Raw genomic sequence first — 21,813 nt, 5'->3', positions numbered from 1 at the left:
TTTTAGCATAATGTCTGCTAACAATTGCTCCGATGGGCTGGGGCTCCGAGGAAAGAGAGTAGAGTGATGAAGGAAGTAGATTCTGTCATTCTCTGATAGGGGAGACAGCAACAGCACACACACACAAAAATAGACCCCCCCCCAAGATGCACGCGACCTCAACATGCGTTCCTCCACATGCAGAATAACATGATGTTGCCACGACGTGATATGAATGCCATTTTTGCGGATGTCCACCAGATTCCTCCTGAACCGAGATCCTTCCTTCGGGATACTCCCTCCTTCCCTCCTCCAACATGGCGTAGTGGACAGAGCACAGGCCTGTGAGTCACAAGGTCATGGGTTCTAATCCCGAGGCTGCCACATGTCTGCTGTGTGACCTTGGGCAAGTCACTTCACGTCTCTGTTCTGTTTGATTTTACTGTCTCCCCCGTTTAGTCTGTGAACCCATTATTGGGCAGGGATTGTCTCTGTTGCTGAACTGTACATTCCAAGCGCTTAGTACAGTGCTCTGCACATAGTAAGTGCTCAATAAATACGATTAAATGAATGAGCCTCAGTTATCTCATCTATAAAATGGGGATTGAGGCTGTGAGCCCCAGGTGGGACAGGGACTATGCCCAATCTGATTTGCCACCCCAGCGCTTAGAACAGTACCTGGCGCATAGTAAGCGCTCAACAAATACCACAATTATTATTAATAGCTCAGAGCCATTGTATTCCTCTCACAGTTTCCTCTGAACAAGGTCGGGGCTTCCAGGCACGGAATTTGGCTGCAAGAGTCGAAAGGGAAGGGGGACTCGGCCTTGAAAATATAAATAGCAGACAGAAAGGTGTCTGATGTAAAACCCATAACCAGCTGGGGACAGATTGGAACAAAACCGAAGGACTGTTCTCTGGGTTCCCAAACCTCCAGGACCTTTGACTCCGCCTGTTCTTTCCTGACACCTCCAAACTTTATTTTTTAGAGAGACCAAATCATTCAGGGGTGGAGAGGACAAGGACTTCCCTCCGTGATGCTGCCACTTGCTCTCAAACTTGTCCTAAAAATGGGGAGGTGCCCGTGACTGATTGAGTGGGAGCTGGGAGTCCGAGCACTTAGGACGAGAGGCATTTTTTGAGATGCTCATGAAAAATTCATTGGGTTTGGGGTTTTTCTCTTCTCTGGTAATCAGTCCCACCAGTATGCACTGGGCTTGTCCTGTGGGAAGAGCACTGACTGGGCTCCTATTGTGTGCAGAGCATTGTACTAAGCTATTGGGAGCATACAAAAGAAATAGAAGACACGGTTCCTGCCTTCCAGGAATTTACAATCCAATGGGCAGATAAGCGGACACAATCACAAAAGTCCATTCCTCCCAGCTTGTAGATGGGCAGATGGAACCAAGGCTATTATTAGTCATTTGATATTTCACCTTTAAATGACCGCTTCAGGGCAGGACAGTGAAGGGCCTCTATTGCCTTAGGGGATTATGGCTGCTTCCCAATGTGAGTATTAAGCTGATCAGAACACAGAATGATACTTCTACCCCAGGAGAGAATTCATCCTTTATCTCCTGGGGGTGATCCTTCAAGCCATCTAGAACCATTCTCACCCCCGACCCACACCTGCCCCTCCCCTTCACACACATTCATTCACTCGATCTCATTTATTAAGGGCTTACTGTGTGCAGAGCACTGTACTAAGCGCTTGGGAAAGTACAATACAACAATAAACAGGACATTCCCTGCCCACGACGAGCTCACAGTCTAGAATGGGGGAGACAGACATCAAGACATCAATAAATACGATTGAATACAAATTAATAAAATTACAGATAGGTACATAAGTGCTTTGGGGCTGGGGAGGTGGGGGAAGAGCAAAGGGATAAATAAAATTACAGATATGTACATAAGTGCTTTGGGTCTACTTTTCCACTTTAGTTATTTGAAGAGAGTCACTCAGAGGCTAGCTAGCTCCACCCTCTTATCACCTGTGAGAAAGCCCTCTGGTTCCCTGCCCTGAGAGGCCCACAACAGAGACTGAAACCAACATTCGCTTGGGCTAAAAAGGCTCAAAAGTGGGCTCATTCAATCGTATTTATTAAGTGCTTACTGTGTGCAGTGCATTGTACTAAAATGCTTATAGTTCTGCCCGTGGGAGTCTTGACACTTTTGGAGCCCATGGCCAGGTGGTTTGGCCATTATCCCTAGACATCACATCTGCAGCGGGCAAGTGGGGATGGAGAGAGCTGGTACCCTCACTTGTAAGCATTTCACCCAGAGGACTCTGGTGGCACGGAAGATTCTCTTCTAACCTGAGGGTTGCGTCCTTGACGAACCCTCTGTTATGGAAAACCTGCATTTTAGTACTCACCTCCAGTCTGATGCCATGCACATGCGCACAATCGTTTCTTCCAATCCTGCTACTGGGTCGCGTTCTATCCAGACACACGGGCGTTGTTAGAAGAGCCTTCCGTAATTCTGCCATTGCGCTCTTGCCGACATGCATAGTAAAAACTCCGGCCAAGCTGACTGGACTGTGATTTAACACTGACCGAGGGCCAAGGTGCTAGACTCTGCTTGAATTTTTCACATACTGTGCCCGGGTGGCTCCCAGTTTGACTCCAGTGAGCATGAGGGGGAGGGGGGAAGATTTTCTCGAACTTCCTCCCCCTCCTCCCCTCAAGGGGCCTCTGTGTGAAGTAGAGAGCAAACGGCTATCCCAGAGTCCCCATCTTGAAGCCCACGGTTGCTATAGAAACCCTCTGCAGCTGACCTTTATTCAGAGAATCGAAGACCTTTCCCGATGCAATCCTTTGCTTGTTCCCTCATTGCTCCCCCATCTTCCCAGCAGTGAGGATTTTTTAAAGGCCTCCCTCGCTAAACAATACATTATGGATTTCTCTGCAGAGCGTGAGCCCACTGGGGCGAATTTCAATAGAGGAGCAAACGAGCTCCCCCTCCTTCACCTCCCCCCTCCACCTTCCCTGCCAGGCGCTGCCAGACCTTGTCGTTGATGATCACTTTACAATAGTGAAGGAAGTCTGACAGCGCCGGCTAGGGCCAAGTATTGCTGCTTCTCCACGGGTCCCCGGCCCCGCCGCATGTAGGACAGCCTGGCGGACTTCATGTGGTTGGAACACCGGATCTCGTCCGCCTGGGACTTTAGCCGATTCCTACCCATCTCCTTTGCTGGAGGTCCGGGGCTCCAAAGACCTGGCTCGGCAACTGTCTTTTCCCCACTGCAGAAGTGTGTGTAGAGCTGACAAGGTCCTGCCTCCGGGGTGTGTCCCTGTTTGCAGTCGCGCTCCTACCTGCTGTCCACTCTCACACAGATGCAAGGGAGCCCATGGCCTGGGCAGTAGATGGGGGGTAGGGGCCTCTGGATGAGTGGACTCTAAAGAGAGCCACTGTTACAGACTAGCGGTGGAGGGGGAGACAGGAACAACGGGAAGGTCAGAGGGGAGGAAGGTGTGTGTATAATATTATGGTATTTATGGTATCTGTTAAGCGCTTACTCTGTGCAAAGCACTGTTCTAAGCGCTGGGATGGATACAAGGTAATCAGGTTGTCCCATGTGAGGCTCACAGTCTTAATCCCCATTTTACACATGAGGTAACTGAGGCCCAGTGAAGTGACTTGCCCGGCTGATAAGTGGCAGAGCAGGGATTAGAACCCATGACCTCTGACTCCCAAGCCCGGGCTCTTTCCACTAAGCCACGCTGTGTGTATGTGTGTGTGTGTGTTAGGGGGGAGGAGGGGCGGGTGGCCGGTCAGAGTTTAGGATCGGCCACGAGTCAACCACAATATGGGAAACCCACTCACGGATCATTGGGAATTGACGGTATCTAGTTTGGAGTGGAGTGGAAATTGGAATGAATTCTAGAGGAACTCACATCCCTTCCAGATTTGGCCACTGGCTTCTGAAGTAGCTGTTCCAACCCCTGACAGTGGCTGATTATGTCCACTGTTTCAAAGTAAGATGTCACTTGCCTACAGACACCTGAGCCACGATCCAAGGCTACACTGGCTGCCTGCCTAGGTGATAGTAAAAATCCATAATGGGGGCATTAGAGCAGAAAGTTAGGGCTATTAGAAGAACTAAACCTGTTCAGAGGCTTGAGAAGGGTAAAATGGTAGCTCTTGGAGGGCAGAGATCAGGTCTACTTACTCTCTTGTACCCTCCCAAGCACTTAGTACAGGGCTCTTCACCCAGCTCAATAAATACCCCGACTGATTGAAAGGAAGAAAGGTCTATGAAGGATTAGAGAAGGAGGATTTAGAGAGGGTTTCGATCAATTCATAGACAAGTGGTCCGTGATGGGTTATTAGAGGATAAGTTGAGGATGTAGAGGGGCAAATTAAGGATGGGAGATGGGAGATCGAGGAGTTGGACAGCTGGCAAACACACAGTTCCTCCAAGCATCCTGGTGCCATTGTTGGAGACAGAGGCCCGGGCCACTGCTTCTGGCTTTATGGTCTTATGCAGCCATTTGAGGTAGAGCACAAGAGTTGGCACGAAATCCCATCACACTGCTGGCTCATGAGTCTTGCTGATGGTGGTGCGTGACGAAGGAGAGGCTAGAGGGCCCAGTTTCATGCTGAGATAACAGGTCGAACATACAGTCCTGGAGAGCCGGAAGAGGGAACAATCATCTTGCTTTGACTTGACACTGATATGGACCTCGCCGAGGGAGACCAAGGCCAGGACACGGCTGTCAGGCGAGTAGATTCTTTGCCGACCAAATGTTTCAGGGAAAAACTCCATTTTAACCAGAAGCCTGGTGGGGCAAAAGCCTGAAGCTCAGCCCGGGCTCCCTGAGAGTCGCAGGGCGGGAAAGGTAGCAGACCCTGTCCTCAGGGTAGGGAGGGAAGGATGATGATGATGTGGCATTTGTTAAGCGCTTACTATGTGCCGAGCACTGTTCTAAGTGCTGGGGTAGATACAAGGTAATCATATTGTCCCACGTGGGGCTCACAGTTTTAATCCCCATTTTACTGTGCACACATCAGAAGCCCACAACAGTCGCCTTCCTGAAAGTGGCCCCCACACCTTGCTCTGAACCCTGCCATGGTTACTTGGCTCAGTGGAAAGAGCACAGGCTTGGGAGTCAGAGGCCAAAGGTTCAAATCCCGGCTCAGCCGCTTGTCAGCTGTGTGACTTTGGGCAAGTCATTTCACTTCTCTGTTACTTCATCTGGAAAATGGGGATGAAGACTGTGAGCCCCACGTGGGACAACCTGATCACCTTGTATCCTCCCCAGCGCTTAAAACAGTGCTTTGCACAAAGTAAGTACTTAAATGCCATTATTGTTATTATTATTATGACTATTCTAGGGTCAAGAAATATCGCTTGCAGTATGTGTGTGTGGTGGTGGTGGGGTAGGGGGAGGCTTGGGGGCCAGGGGAGAAGAGCAGGGGAAAAGAGCAGCGTGGCTCAGTGGAAAGAGCATGGGCTTTGGAGTCAGGGCTCATAAGTTCGAATCCCAGCTCTGCCACTTGTCGGCTGTGTGACTGTGGGCAAGTCACTTAACTTCTCTGTGCCTCAGTTCCCTCATCTGTAAAATGGGGATTAAGACTGTGAGCCCCACGTGGGACAACCTGATTCCCCTATGTCTACCCCAGCGCTTAGAACAGTGCTCGGCACATAGTAAGCACTTAACAAATACCAACATTATTAAGAGCAAACACTAAGAGGTAAGGAAGGGTATGAGCCGGACTGGAAGGAGGTGAGAAAGGATGAATTTTGGCCTAAGGGACCCACCAGATTCCCCAGGCCCCAGGTCCATAAATCGACTAGATTTATAAGGTCCTTGAAAGCAGGGATTGTGTCTACTTACCCCATTGCACTTTCACCAGTGCTAAGAACAGTGGCCTGCACAGAGTAAACACTCAATAAATACCACTGATTAATTGACCCTGCATTCAGGGCCTGACTCACACTTGCATTGGCTGGTCATAAACATGCAACAAACTATTAAAGAGCTGCTTAACAGCAGTCCTTGCTCCTTCTGGAGGCTGGCTCTGTGGTGCTTCTGTTCCCCCAGCCCTCTATCCCTTCACCCTGCTGCCACCCAGGGAGCCCGAGGGCAGGCCCAAGAGTCAGACAGGCTGGCAGCAGAGGCGGGAGAGGGCTAACAGGGCTGTCCGCACCCTCTAGCATCAGCTGTCAATCACATAGACTCCTAAATCAAACAGGAGGCCAGATTATGACCCCACTGCTTTGATTTCCATAGGCACAGCCTCTTTTTCTCCAGGGAACAGCTCTGATCTGTCCCTCAAAACTCCAGTTACTGATCTCCTTTTTGCTACATTGAAAGCAAGGCTGGGAGTACTGCAACCGGTTTTTTTAATGGTATTTATTAAGCGCTTACTATGTGTCAAACACTGTTCAAAGCACTGGGGTAGATACAAGTTAATTAGGTTAGTACAAGTTAATTAGGTTAGACACAGTCCCTGCCCAACATGGGGCTCATGGTTCAAGTAGGAGGGAGAACAGAAGAACTGAGGCACAGAGAAGTTAAGTGACTTGCCCACAGCAAGCAATTGGAAGAGCCGGGATTAGAACACAGGTCCTCTGACTCCCACGCCTTTGCTCTTTCCACTAGACCATGCTGCTTCTCATTCATGCAGCAGCGGGGCCTAGAGGAGTCAGGGCCTGGGAGTCACAGGACCTGGCTTCATGCATTCATTCATTCATTCACTCATTCACTCATACTTACTAAGCGCTTACTGCGTGCACAGCATTGTACTAAGTGCTTGGGAAAGTACAATACAACAATAAAGAGTGACAATCCCTGCCCACAATGAGCCTGGCTCTGCCACTTGTCTGCTGTGGGCCCTTGGGCAAGTCACTTAGCTTCTCTGAGCCTCAATTTCCTCACCTATTAAATGGAGATTCAATATCTGTTCTCCCTCCTACTTAGACTGTGATCTCCATGTGGGACAGGGACTGTGTTTGACTTCATTATTTTGTATCACCCCCAGTGCTAGGCACATGGTAAATACTCAACAAACACCACAATTATTAGTATGAATCATTAGGCATCTGACTGAGAGATGGGTGACGGTTGACCTTGATAAGCGAGGGAATAGCCAGAAAACCAAAACTGCAAGGGAAGGTGGCTTTTTCAGCCCGACACAGGCCACATTCTGCAGACCAGCTGCACAAGGACAAAGCTACCATGTGTTTCCCTTTAATTTAAAGCAATTCAAATGGGCCCCATGGGGCTTGGGGAGAGGGACCGTTTGGCACAGGAAGGACGAGCTATTGCCGCCCAAGGGCAAACCCTGCAGGCTGCCGTAGGTGAAGTGAACAAGATGTCAAACACGTAGTCCAGTTCTATCCCGGCAAATTATTGACACTCCTGTAGTCCAGGTCTACAAAGGCAAACTTATGCAGATAATTCAAGTCCCCACAAATATACGCTAACCTCAATGTCCTGGCTAGTCCCAGTAAGCCCCAGTGGGGAAGCGGCATGGCTTAGTGGATAGAGCATGGGCCTGGGAGTCAGAGAGATCTGGGTTCTAATCCCAGCTCTGCCCAGTGGCTGCTGTGTGACCTTGGGCAAGTCACTTAATTTATCTGGGGCTAAGTTCCCTCACCTGTAAAATGGGGATTACCAGTGTCAGCCCCATGTGGGACAGGGACTGTGACCAACCTGATTACCTTGTAACTATCCCAGTGCTTAGAACAGCGTTTGGCACATAAGTGCTTAACAGGTACCATAATTATTATTGTTGAGGGTTGGGGTTTTTTTGAATAGGGGAGGGAACTGAATCATCGAGATAATGAGGTTAATACGTTATTTCGACATGAATGATCTGGATCATTTGCCTGGGTAGACCAGGCCACAGAATCAAGGGACCAGAGCAGATCACCTTTTCTCCTGCCGATTGGTTCATCTTTCTGAGAAGACTGTTCACTTCCCTTGATCAGTTACTCCAATTCTTCACACCTCTTCCTCCAGCTCCCAACGCCTTCAGCACCCCCGACGGAAGCAGTGAAGGAGAGCGGTTTGTGGAGGGCAGAGCGGTGGCAGCAGCTGCCAACCATTTAGTCTTCCGCTTCCAGCACCGCTCCCTTCCCCCCACTTCTTTCTGAGAAGACTGCCCACCCCCATGGCACTGGATGCTGGGACCCCCACTGGAAGGGCCTGGGTCCTAAATCAGGCGTGAGGCAGGGCAGGGTGCAGGGCTCAGGTCATGGCCCTATTTGGCCCTCCCCTTCCCCCTTCCCTCTGGCTGCGGGGAGAGGGATGATGGCAGCATGGTCTAGTGGGTAGAGCCCGGGTTTGGGAGTCACAAGGTCATGAGTTCCAATCCCAGCTTCACCACTTGCCTGCTGTGTGACCTTGGGCAAGTGACTTCACTTCTCTGGGCCTCAGTTACCACATCTGTAAATGGGGATTGAGACTGTGAGCCCCCCAGTGGGACAGGGACTGTGTCCAACCCAATTTGCTTGTATTCACCCCAGTGCTTAGTACAGTACCTGGCACATAGTAAGCATTTAACAAATACCATACTTATTAGAGAGCACATAAGACATTGGCAAAGCTCCCCAAGAGCAAAGAGAGGTGGCAAAGTGAAGGTTTCAGGCTTACCGCTACTGCTTCCAGGATCTGCTTGACCACATGGGCAGCATCTAGCTCACTGTAGAAGCCCCGTTCCACAATCCTGCAAGCACACGGGGCCAAGGAGGGATCAAGGGGAAGTCAATAGGAGGCAACAAGGGAGCGGTGGTCCCGAGTGAGTGCCCCAAACACACAGAGCTCACCCTGTACCAATGCCGATCCTGCTTCCGCTCTAGGGTCCCTGCAATATTGCTCGCTAAAAATTTTAGGCTTGCAGTGTAGCACAGCTGGCCTTGAGACCCCAAGGTTGGGCTTGAGAGGATGAAGTGAGCTTAGGTGCATCTCCTAATTGGCCTTGGAATCCACATGATCGATAGCCAACGCTTAGGGGTGCTGGTGGCCCTGTACTCCTGCTCTCTTTCACTTGGAGCTCGAGGGTCCTCCCTTTGAAGATGACCCCAAGGTCGGCAACAGGATGAGGGGGCCAGACTTGGGAGGTGGGAGGGCAGCCTTGCCCAAGATGATCTCTGACATGCAGACTGAACTGCAGATGCCAGACTTCCCTCTCCCCTGGCCCCATGGGGCCTATTTGAATGGTTTTAAATTAAAGGGAAACACATGGTAGCTTTGTCCCTGTGCAGCTGATCTGCAGAATGTGACCTGTGTCAGGCTGAGGAACCTACCTTCCCTTGCCTTTTTGATTTCCTGGCTGTTCCCTCACCTATGCATTCAATTGTATTTACTGAACACTTAGGGCATGCAGAGCACTGTACTAAGCACTTGGGAGAGTACGATATAACAATAAGCAGACACATTCCCTGCCCGCAATGAGATTACAGTTTAGAGGACTCTCTCGTTCAGTTAGGGAGCTCAATGATTCATAATAATAGTAGTAATAATGGTATTTGTTAAGCGCTCACTATGTGCCAGGCACTGTACTAAGCACTGGGGTGGATACAAGAAAATCAGGTTGTACACAGTCTTCATCTCCATTTTATTGATGAGGGAAGTGAGGCACAGGGAAGTGAAGTGATTTGCTCAAGGTCACACAGCAGACAAGTGGCAGAGCTGGGATTAGAACCCAGGTTCTTCTGACTCCCAAGCCTGTCCACTAGGCCATGCTGTTTCCACTCATGAAACAATAGTTGTAGTAATAGTATTAATTAAGCTTTTACTGTGTGCAGAGCACTGTACTGAGCGCTGGGAAAGAACACTGTAATAATAATGATAATAATAATGTTGGTATTTGTTAAGTGCTTACTATGTGCAGAACACTGTTCTAAGCGCTGGGGTAGATACGGGGTAATCAGGCTGTCCCACATGAGGCTCACAGTCTTAATCCCCATTTTACAGATGAGGTCACTGAGGCATAGAGAAGTTGTGACTTGCCCAAAGTCACACAGTTGAGAAGTGGCAGAGCTGGGATTCGAACCCATGACCTCTGACTCCCAAGCCCATGCTCTTTCCACTGAGCCATGCTGCTTCTCTAGGAATTAGATATGGTCCCTTTCACTGAAGGTCCAGAAGGGTCCACAGTTGATGAGATCAATCAGGCCAGCATAACCCATCCCCATTAACTTAATTAATTTAATGATAGTATTTGTTAAGCGCTTACTATGTGCCGAGCACTGTTCTAAGCACTGGGGTAGATACAAGGTAATCAGGTTGTCCCACGTGGGGCTTACAGTCTTAACCCCCATTTTACAGATGAGGTAACTGAGGCTCAGAGAAGTGAATTGACTTGCCCAAAGTCACACAGCTGATAAGGGGCGGAGCCGGGATTAGAACCCACGAACTCTGACTTCCAAGCCCGTGCTCTTGCCACTAAGCCACACTGCTTCTATTACAGTGGAAACAATTCAGGGGGACTTCTGACTGATGATAGATTATACCTTTCCCCTCTTCTCCCAACTTGAACATCCTAAGAAACACAGGTAACTCCAGTCTGGTCCCCTGCTGAGGGAGAAGATGCCAATACCACCGACAGCACCAGTGGAATCTTAACAGGCTTATCCCTACATGGGCAAGGGGGCTTATAAGATGCCCTATTCTATCTTCGTGGATGCATCATATAAGAGATTGTCTCTCAATGACACTCCCACCTATCTCATCATCAGTGGGGTCATCTTTGAACACATAGGATGGTTCTAAAAGGAGCACCCCTTTGGACACAGGGCACCATTTTGGCGAGGGTAGAAGAACCGGTCCATGCTGGCAGCCGGACGGCTGTTTCCCTCCACCTCCCGCAAGGATGGGTCTAAAACAGCCATGTCTGAAGGGAGTGGAGCTGGGGAGGGTGCAGGTTTCTGCTGCCCTGGCCAGTGATTCTCCCCTTGAAATAAGGAGACTCAGACTCAATTTTCTCAGCATTGCCCGAGGCCCCTTGTGACTCCCCTGAGCGTTTTAGATCCCTCAGGGAAGGCAGGGTTGGGGCAGATTTCACGGAGGCACGCGAACTTCAACCTGATGTAAACAGATTCTCTGGAGCGATAAATATGGCCAGTTCTGGAATTATTTGGCTGCCAGACCAGCCGGTTTTTCTGCTTAATTAGGGAAGTGTGGATGGACCCCCCTATTTCCCATCCATCAAGTTCTTGCCCTGGGCTGAGTGACAAAAAGACCCTTAACCCCCAGATGGTACAGGTGTCTCTTCCCACATGCCCGGGACTCAGCTGGGGGTGAAACTGCTGTTGCCTCCCCAAAAACTATCTGGGCTGGACTCTTGGTGTTGCTAACAGGATTCAATAAGTGCTTTGGCCATGGAGAATGGAAGAGAGGGTCTGGGTCTAGGGTGAAGCAGGATACTTGTTCAGATTCCAAGTGTGCTGTTGGGTGGCACTATTCATTCATTCATTCAATAGTATTTATTGAGTGCTTACTATGTGCAGAGCACTGTACTAAGCGCTTGGAATGTACAATTCGGCAAGAGATAGAGACAATCCCTGCCCAATGATGGGGTCACAGTCTAATCCACCTTCTCCCTCAGGATTCAGGTGTTGCCTATCCTTCGCCCCTCCCCCCAACCTCTGCCCACCCCAACTAGTTCCCTGTTATGCTTTGGCCTCTACTCTCTGGATATTTTCAGACAAAAAGAACACACCCCTACGCAGACTGTAAGCTCATTGTGGGCAGGGAACGTTTCTACCAACTCTAATATATTGTACTCTCCCAAGCACTTAGCACAGTGCACTGTACACAGCGCTCAATAAATATTATTGATTAAGAAAAGTCAGACCCCTCCCTTACAAAAAAGAGAAATTGCCCATAACCTAAGCCCCAGCCTCCAACAAGTTAAAGAAGCCAAGCAAATTGGCACCAGTCCCCAGGGCCCGGGGGTCCCCAAGAAACCAGCTGCGAGCAGCTAAGCATTCTTGTAGGAAAACTGAAGCCATGATTCATAGCCCTGTTTTCTGATGCTGGATCATCCCTTGGGCCAGGCCTACAGAGAAAAATAGGCCACTGGAACAGTGATCTGGATAGTTTGTACCTTCCCACACCACTTTGGTCTCAAATACCCAGAATTCGGGCCTGGAGAATGTTTGGGCCTTGGGCCTGGAATCCCCCGATACACCTCAAATCCTTCCTTCAGCTTCTTTAAAAATACACTTTGATCAGAATTTTTCTAGCAAGCTGAAATCTGGAAAGAAGCTCCAAGAGGATCAGAAGTCAAAAAAGCACTACAAACCACAAACACACACACACACACACCCCCTCTACCTGACAAAGGCAGGTGTGTGGGAGGGGAGGGGGGGCTGCATGCACAGTGTGGCAGAGACTGGGGGTTCCCACATTCACTTTTTCTGCCACACTCACACTCATAGGTGAACTTCACCATCGTTGACGTCATCTTATAATACAAAGGACAGCTAGACACCCCCACACACACGCCCCCATGCACACATATAATAGGATATTAAGGTATATGCATGGTTATCTTAACACACATATACAGACATTTCAGTGCACAGACGTATGAATATTTGAGCCCAAATAAATTCAGTCTCTCAAGCTTCCAAATAATTCAGATCAATGATTCTGCATCTGAATATCCAGCTAATTGGTATGGCTGACCGCTTAAGTGTATAGGAAAGGCAAGTGGACACATCTGGCAGTGGAGAAAGAGACACGCACAGAATCTCCCCTGCAGAACTGGTCTCTGGAGAAATCAGGGACCCCCTGGGCAGCCTGAGCCTCAGCCTCGATCTCGGCTTCGGCCTCGCCCTCAGCCTGAAAACAGAGTTTATTTCTGAGAGAGCCAGAGGTGGGTCAGCTCCATTCTTCCCACAGGAAGAAAGCGCAGTTGGGGGGGCATGGAGAGAGAGAGAGAGGGAAAGGTTAACACATCAAAAGCCACTCGGTGTTAGTCCCGGGCAAATCACCTGCCTCTAGGAATTGCCCAGGACTACGACCCCAGGAGAAGAAAGACGGTAATTTATTCGCCGAGACACCACGCCATCCCTTCTTTTGCTCTCCTCGTGTTAAGGACCGACAGGTTAAATGGAGGTCTGGCTGATGAATTACCTGTCAAAGAGTTCTCCTCCCGTCACCAGCTCAAGAATCAGAGCAATCTCGGAGGGCGTTTCAAAGATCTCCTTCAGCTTGATCTGGGAAAGCAAAAAAGAGAGAAGGACAGAAAGCCAGAGACCAAGAGAGAAAGAGAGAGACACACCGAGAGACACAGAGAGGCAGGAGAGTTGAGAGAGACAAAAGAGAGAGCCAGTGTCCCAGAGAGAGGGAGAGGGAGAGAGAGATAGAGAAAGAAAGAGAGAGTGAAAGAGAAAGAAAAAGCAAAAATCACAGTTCAGGGCAAGGTCTCTTGACATCTCTGGCTTTGCTGTTGAAGTCCTTGTATCTGACATGCCATGGGGCAGTGTGGATTGAACCGCCCCATCAATTACCCAACAGACATAAATCCAGCTGATACAGGGGAGCCATGCCCTGCACTTGGTATAAATCAGTTTACTCCCTTAACAGATTTACTCTTTTTAGAAGACACTTTTGAAGGGGGCTCACGGAAACCTACAGTGGCCACGGAGGAGTAAATAAATGCCGAACAGGCTGTCCGGATTTAACAAGGTTTGCGCTGAAAGCCGTCTGCTGTCATCTCCCTCCCCTAATTTTTTGACAAGGCGTTTTAATTATTCAGTTGGGCTGGCTGTTCATTTAATCAGACAGGATGTGATCCCAACTCAGGAATAAGAGCAGACTGGATGCAGAATAGGTGTTCTCCCCCGCCTCTCATGCCCATTTCTGTATCAGTTTCTCCAAATGAGCCAAGTTGACCTGACTGGGTGGGTAAGTCATTTTTTAAATGGTACTTGTTAAGAGCTTACTATGTGCCAGGTATTGTACTAAGCGCTGGGGTAGATACAAGATCATCAGTTTGGACACAGTCCATGTCCCGTGTGGGGCTCACAATCTCAATCCCCATTTTACAGATGAGGTAACTGAGGCATGGGGAAGTCAGATGACTTGCCCAAGGTCACAGAACAGACAAGTGGATTAGACTCCCAGGCCTGAGCTCTTTCCAATAGGCCATGCTGCTTCTCACTAGGCCATGCTGATTCTCAAGCTGCTTCTCCCATTAGTTCCATGGCAAACAGGTCCCAAATTGTGTGATATAGTTTTCACATCCATATCACCACTTTACTTTGTGCTGTTTAGACATAGCCTGATTCTTCAGGAAAGGACTATGCTGCATTCAGCATGCAATGAAATAGGTATCTATTTATAAAAATATTTGAGTTCCACCACTATAGATCCCAGCCAAGTCATTTCTCTTATTAAGCCTCTCACAAACCACCTAGAGTGAACCTTATTTCTCAGCATCTTCATCATCAACAGTATGGGCTCCAAAATAGACTAATCATTATAATTATTATATTGGTTAAGCTCTTACTATGTGTAAAGCACTGTTCTAAGTGCTGAGGTAGATATGTTAATCAGGTCTGACGCAATCTCTGTCCCACATGGGGCTCACAGTCTAAGTAGGAGGGACACTTTTAGACTATAAACTCCTTGAGGGCAGTGATGCTGTCCTTTTCTTGTAGCGCTCAAGAAAGCCCATTGATTGATCGATTGATTCCAGCTGAACGTAGGCTAGAGTGAAGAGGGGAGAGGCAGGCGTGCCAGGAAGGAAGTTGGGGCAGGAATCCCACCTCGGAGGGGATAATAGTAATAATAAAAATAATGATGGTATTTGTTAAGCACTTATTCATTCAATAGTATTTATTGAGCGCTTACTATGTGCAGAGCACTGTACTAAGTGCTTGGAATGTACAAGTCGGCAACAAATACAGCCCCTGCCCTTTGATGGGCTTACAGTCTAATCCGGGGAGACAGGCAGACAAGAACAACGGCAATTACTATGTGCCAGGCACTATACTAAGCGCTAGTCTGGATACAGGCAAATCGAGTTGGGCACTGTCCCTGTCCCATGAGGGGCTCACAGTCTCAAATCTCATTTTGCAGATGAGGTAACTGAGGCCCAGAGAAGTGAAGTGACCTGCCCAAGGTCACATAGCAGACAAGTGGCAGAGCCGGAATTAGAGCCCATGTCCTCTGACTCCCAGGCCCATGCTCTATTCACTACACTGTGATGAAACTGGGGTGACTGGAAGAGAGTGGAAAGGAAGGAGCCAATCGGGGAAAGAGTCTATAGGAAGAAGTAGCAGGGCCAAGGGGAAGGAGGAGGAAAGGTTAAGCAGAGCCAGAAGCAAATCAGATTTTGGGCCCACTGGGACCCCAGGAAGTGGCTAGTAGAGCGGGCTAGCAGTCCCCTGGGAGGCCCGTGCCATCCCACACATCCTATCCGTTACCAAGACCTGCCGGTTTCACCTCTACAATATCGCCAAGATCCGCCCTTTCCTCTCCACCCAAACGGCTACCTTACTATTACGGGCTCTCGTTATATCCCGGCTAGACTACTGTGTCAGCCTTCTCTCTGACCTCCCTTCCTCCTCTCTCGCCCCGCTCCGGTCTATTCTTCACTCCGCTGCCCGGCTCATCTTCCTGCAGAAACGATCTGGGCATGTCACTCCCCTTCTTAAACAACTCCAGTGGTTGCCTATCGACCTCCGCTCCAAACAAAAACTCCTCACTCTAGGCTTCAAGGCGCTCCATCACCTTGCCCCTTCCTACCTCTCCTCCCTTCTCTCTTTCTACCGCCCACCCCGCACACTCTGCTCCTCCGCCGCCCACCTCCTCGCCGTCCCTCGGTCTCGCCTATCCCGCCGTCGACCCCTGGGTCACGTCCTCCCGCGGTCCTGGAACGCCCTCCCTCCTCACCTCCGCCAAACTGATTCTCTTTCCCTCTTCAAAACCTTACTTAAAAATCACCTCCTCCAAGAGGCCTTCCCAGACTGAGCTCCTCTTCCCCCTCTACTCCCTCTGCCATCCCCCCTTTACCTCTCCGCAGCTAAAGCCTCATTTTCCCCTTTTCCCTCTGCTCCTCCACCTCTCCCTTCCCATCCCCACAGCACTGTACTCGTCCGCTCAACTGTATATATTTTCATTACCCTATTTATTTTGTTAATGAATTGTACATCGCCTTGATTCTATTTAGTTGCCATCGTTTTTACGAGATGCTCTTCCCCTTGACGCTGTTTAGTGCCATTGTTCTTGTCTGTCCGTCTCCCCCGATTAGACTGTAAGCCCGTCAAACGGCAGGGACTGTCTCTATCTGTTGCCGACTTGTTCATCCCAAGCGCTTAGTACAGTGCTCTGCACATAGTAAGCGCTCAATAAATACTATTGAATGAATCCCTCCCCGCTGCGTTTTGCCCCCATAAGAAGCGAAGCGGAATGTTTCCGCTTCTCTTTGTTCAACCTGCCCGGTGCAGAGGGAGGCTCCAGCGCGGGGCGTATTGTGCTGATGCAGCAAGTCTGGAATTAACGGATCCCCCCCTAAAAAAAGTGTCCGGCGTGATATTTTGATGGGAAACAGAGAATTTCACAGTTGTTAGGGCTTTTGTGACACAGTGAATTTCATGGGGCTTTAATCATTACCTAGCCGGCTGGGGTGAGGAGCCCTGGGAACTCCCCGCATAAAAGCTGGTCTCTAAGCTGCCTGCATTATTATTATAATACGTGCAAGCCCCATCATTTTCCTATTAACTTCAAAAGTTTACAATCCTATTATCGTCAGGTTCTGAGGACGGGGGTGAATGATAGCGAAGACTCGCGTCCCACGGATAAATAATGAAGTAAAACCCCCACTTTTTTTTTTTTGGTTATTTGCATCTGCAGGCGAGCAGAATCTGCTAAACACACATACGCACACACAAACAACTCCCCCCATGCACACACACACACACAAACCCCCCAAATCCCATTTTACAATCTCCAGCCACCAACTGAGTAGCTGAATGTTTCTGACGCACAGATGTGCCTTGTTTTGCAATTAAAATTTTTGTTAAAAAAAAAAAAGCCCACATAGATGAATCTCTCCACCCACCCCCGACTCCACTCCTGTGCCCAGAAACATAGTTTTCTGGAACACCGGGACCCCAGTTGGGAGCAGGTGATTTCAGGCAAAAGATAGTTTGACCAGGGTGGATGGAGTTAGTTGATGGGCATTCATTCATTCAATTGTATTTATTGAGTGCTTACTGTGTGCAGAGTACTGTACTAAGTGCTTGGAAAGTACAATTCAGCAATAAAGAGAGACAATCCCTGCCCATAATGGGTTTACAGTCTAGGGGGTGGGGAGACAGACATCAAAACAAGTAAACAGGCATCAATATGAATAAATAGAATTATAGACATATACATATATACATAAGTGCTGTGGGTGGGGAGAGGGGGGAAGAGCAAAGGGAGAGAGTTGAGGTCACACGGAAGAGGGGGACCTGAGGAAAAGGGGGCTTAGTCTGGGAAGGCCTCTTGGAGGAAGTGTGCCTTCAGTAGGTCTTTGAAAGGGGGAAGAGTAATTGTTTGGCAGATTTGAGGAGGGAGGACATTCCAGGCCAGAAGTAGGATGTGGGCTAGGGGTCGATGGTGAGGCAGGTGAGATGGAGGCACAGTGAGAAGGTTAACACCAGAGGAGCACAGTGTGTGGGCTGGGATGTAGAGGGAGAGAAGGGAGGTGAGGTAAGAGGGGGCAAGGTGATGGAGAGCTTTGAAGCCAAGAGTGAGTTGTTTTTATTTTATTCGGAGGTTGATTTGGAGATTTGGGGGGGGGGGGGGGGGAAGGGTGACATGACCTGAACGTTTCTGTAGGAAGATAAGGCGGGCAGTAGAGTGAAGTATGGACTGAAGTGGGGAGAGGCAGGAGGTTTGGAGGGCAGCAAGGAGGCTGATGCAGTAAATCCAGTTGGGATAGGATGAGTGATTGTATTAACATGGTAGCGGTTTGGATGAAGAGGGAAGGGTGGATCTCGGCAATGTTGTGAAGGTGAAACCGGAAGGATTTGATGATGGATTGCATATGTGGAGTGAATGAGAGTGGAGTCAAGGATGACACCAAGATTGTGGGCTTGTGAGATGGGAAAGATGGTTGTACCATCCACAGTGAGAGGAAAGTTTGGGAAAGGACAGGGTTTGGGAGGGAAGATAAGGAGCTCTGTCTTGGACATGTTGAGTTTTAGGTGGCAGGAGGACATCTAAATAGAGATGTCCTGAAGGCAGGAGGGGATGTGGGCCTGGAGGGACAGAGAGAGAACAGGGGAAGAGATACAGACTTGGGGGTCATCTGCATAGAGATGATAGTAGTTGAAGCCATGGGAGTTCTCCAAGGGAGTGAGTATAGATGGAGAATAGATGGGGACCAAGAACTGAATCTTGAGGGATCCCTACAGTTAAGGGAGGGGAGGGGGAGGAGGAGCCTGTGAAGGAGACTTAGAATGAACAGCCAGAGAGATGAGAGGACGGAGTCAGTGAAGCCAAGGTTGGATAACATATTGAGAAGGGGATGGTCCACAGTTTCAAAGGCAGCTGAGAGGTTGAGGAGGATTAGGATAGAGTAGGAGCCATTGGATTTGGCAAGAAGGTCACTGGTGACTTTTGTGACAGCGATTTCAGTGGAGTGAAGTGGGTGGAAGCCAGATTGGAGGGGGTCCAAGAGAAAGAGTTGGAGGAGAGGAATTTGAGACAGCAAGTGTAGATGACTCATTCAAGGAGTTTGGAGAGGAAGGTGTTGGAGGGAAATGGGGCAATAACTGGAAGGGGCTGTGGGGTCGAGGGAGGGTTTGTTTAGGATGGGGGTGACGTGAGCATGTTTGAAGGCAGTGGGTACCCACTCCACTCCACTCCCCACTCCAGTTTGTGTTTATTGTTGAACCAGCGGGGGTCACTTCTCATCAATGGTGAATAATACAGGGCAGCTTTTGCCCCCCACAATGCTTCTTCAGCCACAAGGGTGCTGTTTTGGGGTCTCTGGAAAGGATTTTGAAAGAGGGGAAGAAACACAACCCCAATCCTGTACCATATCATTGTCATCATCATTATCACCATCATCATCATCATCATCAGTATTTACTAAGCACCTGTATGCAGTCTTAAAAAGGCCGGTTACAGTAATAATTATTATTATGGCATTTGTTAAGCGCTTACTATATGCCAGACACTGTACTAAGTGCTGGGGTGGATACAAGCAAATCAGATTGGACACAGTCTGTCTTAATCCCCATTCTACACATGAGGTAAACTGAGGCTCAGAGAAGTTAAATGACTTGCTCAAGGCCACATAGCAGACAAGTGGCAGATCCAGGATTAGAACCCACAACCCCACAACCTTCTGATTCCCAGGCCAATGCTCTATCCACTACACCATGGTCTTGGGTACCTATCAATCATGAAAATATCTCAGTTTCCTCAGCTTTAAAATGGGATTTAAATACCTGTTCTCCTTCTACTTAGACTCTGAGCCCCATGTCTGACTTGATTATCTTGTTCCTACCCCAGAGATTAGTTCAGTGCTTAGCACGGAGTAAGTGCTTACCAAATACCACAATTTTAAAAATTGTTTTACTGAGTGCTTACTGTGGGCAGACCACTGTATGGACCACTTGAAAAAGAACAGTAGAGTTAGAAGAAATAATCCCTGCCCTCGAGGAGTTTACAATTTAGTGGGGGTTATAGACATTCAAATAATTTAGACAGGAGGAAGACAGAAAAGAGGATATGAACATGAGTTAGTTTGTAAGTAATAGGGTTGTAAGATATGCACAGAAGTGTTACAGGAGGCTAAGTGATGCAGAATAATAATGTTGGTATTTGTTAAGCACTTACTATGTGCAGAGCACTGTTCTGAGTGCTGGGGGAGATACAGGGTAATCAGGTTGTCCCACATGAGGCTCACAGTTAATCCCCATTTTACAGATGAGGTAACTGAGGCACAGAGAAGTTAAGTGACTTGCCCACAGTCACACAGCTAAGTGGCAGACCTGGGAGTCGTACTCATGACCTCTGACTCCGAAGCCCAGGCTCTTTACACTGAGCCACTCTGCTTCCCCAGAAGTGCAAAAGTGCTGAAGTGGCAGGGGAGGAGGCCGAATAGGTTTGGGAGAGGAGAGATCAATCAAGGAAGGCCTACTGGAGGAGATGGGATTTCAGAGGGACTTTGAAGATGGGGAGAGCACGGGTCTGCTAGCTATGGAGTGGAAGGGAGTTTAATACAGGGGAGAGGATGTGAGTGAGGGGTCGCTAGCAGGAAGAATGAGAATGAGATGCAATGAATAGGTGAGCATTAGAAGAATGAAGAGTGTGAGCTGGGGTGCGGTGGGTGAAGAGAGTGATATTAAAATGCTGTTCATTCATTCATTCATTCAATAGTATTTATTGCGCGCTTACTATGTGCAGAGCACTGTACTAAGCGCTTGGAATGAACAAGTCGGCAACAGATAGAGACAGTCCCTGCCATTTGGCGGGCTTACAGTCTAATCAGGGGAGACAGGCAGACAAGAACAATGGCAATAAATAGAGTCAAGGGGAAGAACATCTCATAAAAACAATGGCAACTAAATAGAATCAGGGTTATGTACATCTCATTAAACAAAATAAACAAAATAAATAGGGTGATGAAGATACAGTCGAGCAGACGAGTACAGTGCTGAGGGGGTGGGATGGGAGAGGGGGAGGAGGAGAGGGAAAGGGGGGAGAAGAGGGTTTAGCTGCGGAGAGGTGAAGTGGGGGTAGAGGGAGCAGAGGGAAAAACGGGGGAGCTCAGTCTGGGAAGGCCTCTTGGAGGGGGTGAGTTTTAAGTAGGGTTTTGAAGAGGGGAAGAGAATTAGATTGTCTGAGGTGAGGAGGGAGGGCATTCCAGGACCGCGGGAGGACGTGGCCCAGGGGTCGACGGCGGGATAGGCGAGACCGAGGGATGGTGAGGAGGTGGGCGGCAGAGGAGCAGAGTGTGCGGGGTGGGCAGTAGAAAGAGAGAAGGGAGGAGAGGTAGGAAGGGGCAAGGTGATGGAGACCCTTGAAGCCTAGAGTGAGGAGTTTTTGTTTGGAGTGGAGGTTGATAGGCAACCACTGGAGTTGTTTAAGAAGGGGAGTGACATGCCCAGATCGTTTCTGCAGGAAGATGAGCCAGGCAGCAGAGTGAAGAATAGACTGGAGCGGGCGAGAGAGGAGGAAGGGAGATCGGAGAGAAGGCTGACACAGTAGTCTAGCTGGGATATAACAAGAGCCTGTAGCAGTAAGGTAGCCGTTTGGGTGGAGAGGAAAGGGCGGATCTTGGCGATATTGTAAAGGTGAGACCGGCAGGTCTTGGTAACGGATAGGATGCGTGGGGTGTACGAGAGAGACGAGTCAAAGATGACACCGAGGTTGCGGGCCTGAGAGACGGGAAGGATGGTCGTACCATCCACGGTGATAGGGAAGTCAGGGAGAGGACCGGGCTTGGGAGGGAAGATGAGGAGCTCAGTCTGTTCTGTTCTGAGCCGGATCCCAGCTCTCTCCATCTCCTTCTAGTTTGTAAGCGTCTTGTGGGCAGGGATCGTGCTACAGTGCTCTGAGCACATTAAGCTCAAGACATACCAACGATTCATTGCTTCAAAGCCCTCCTGAAATCCCACCTCCTACAGGCAGCTTTCTCCAATTAAGGTCATTTCCTCTTCCCTTATGCTGCATCACCTATACAGCCCAAAGCCACCCATAGCTCTTTTGTACATGTCAAGTTCAATTATTGTTTTTCCACATAGCCGTCCTCTCGTTCTCTTCTTTCTCCTATCTATAAATTATTTTTTGTCTGTCTTTTAAGCTCCTTGAGGACAGGGACTGTGTCTTCCACCTCTGTTGTACTCTACCAAGCACTTAATAC

General features: G+C 49.0%; 1 protein-coding gene across 3 annotated transcripts in view; it reads right to left on the bottom strand.

The window, feature by feature from the left end:
- The window catches only part of LOC100076517 (calcium/calmodulin-dependent protein kinase type IV-like), a 70,080-nt gene that overhangs the window by 16,716 nt on the left and 31,551 nt on the right, over positions 1–21,813 (bottom strand). For all 3 annotated transcript variants that reach the window (XM_029051743.2, XM_029051744.2, XM_029051745.2), the window contains exons 5-6: positions 13,077–13,159; positions 8,586–8,658 (exon numbers count right to left, since the gene is read on the bottom strand). In XM_029051743.2, coding sequence (XP_028907576.1) covers positions 8,586–8,658; positions 13,077–13,159 — 156 coding nt within the window. The remainder of the gene's footprint in view (positions 1–8,585; positions 8,659–13,076; positions 13,160–21,813) is intronic.

The sequence above is a fragment of the Ornithorhynchus anatinus genome, chromosome X1, assembly GCF_004115215.2.
Source record: "Ornithorhynchus anatinus isolate Pmale09 chromosome X1, mOrnAna1.pri.v4, whole genome shotgun sequence".
NCBI classification, from domain to species: domain Eukaryota; kingdom Metazoa; phylum Chordata; class Mammalia; order Monotremata; family Ornithorhynchidae; genus Ornithorhynchus; species Ornithorhynchus anatinus.
This window is presented reverse-complemented; position numbering and strand designations above follow the sequence as displayed.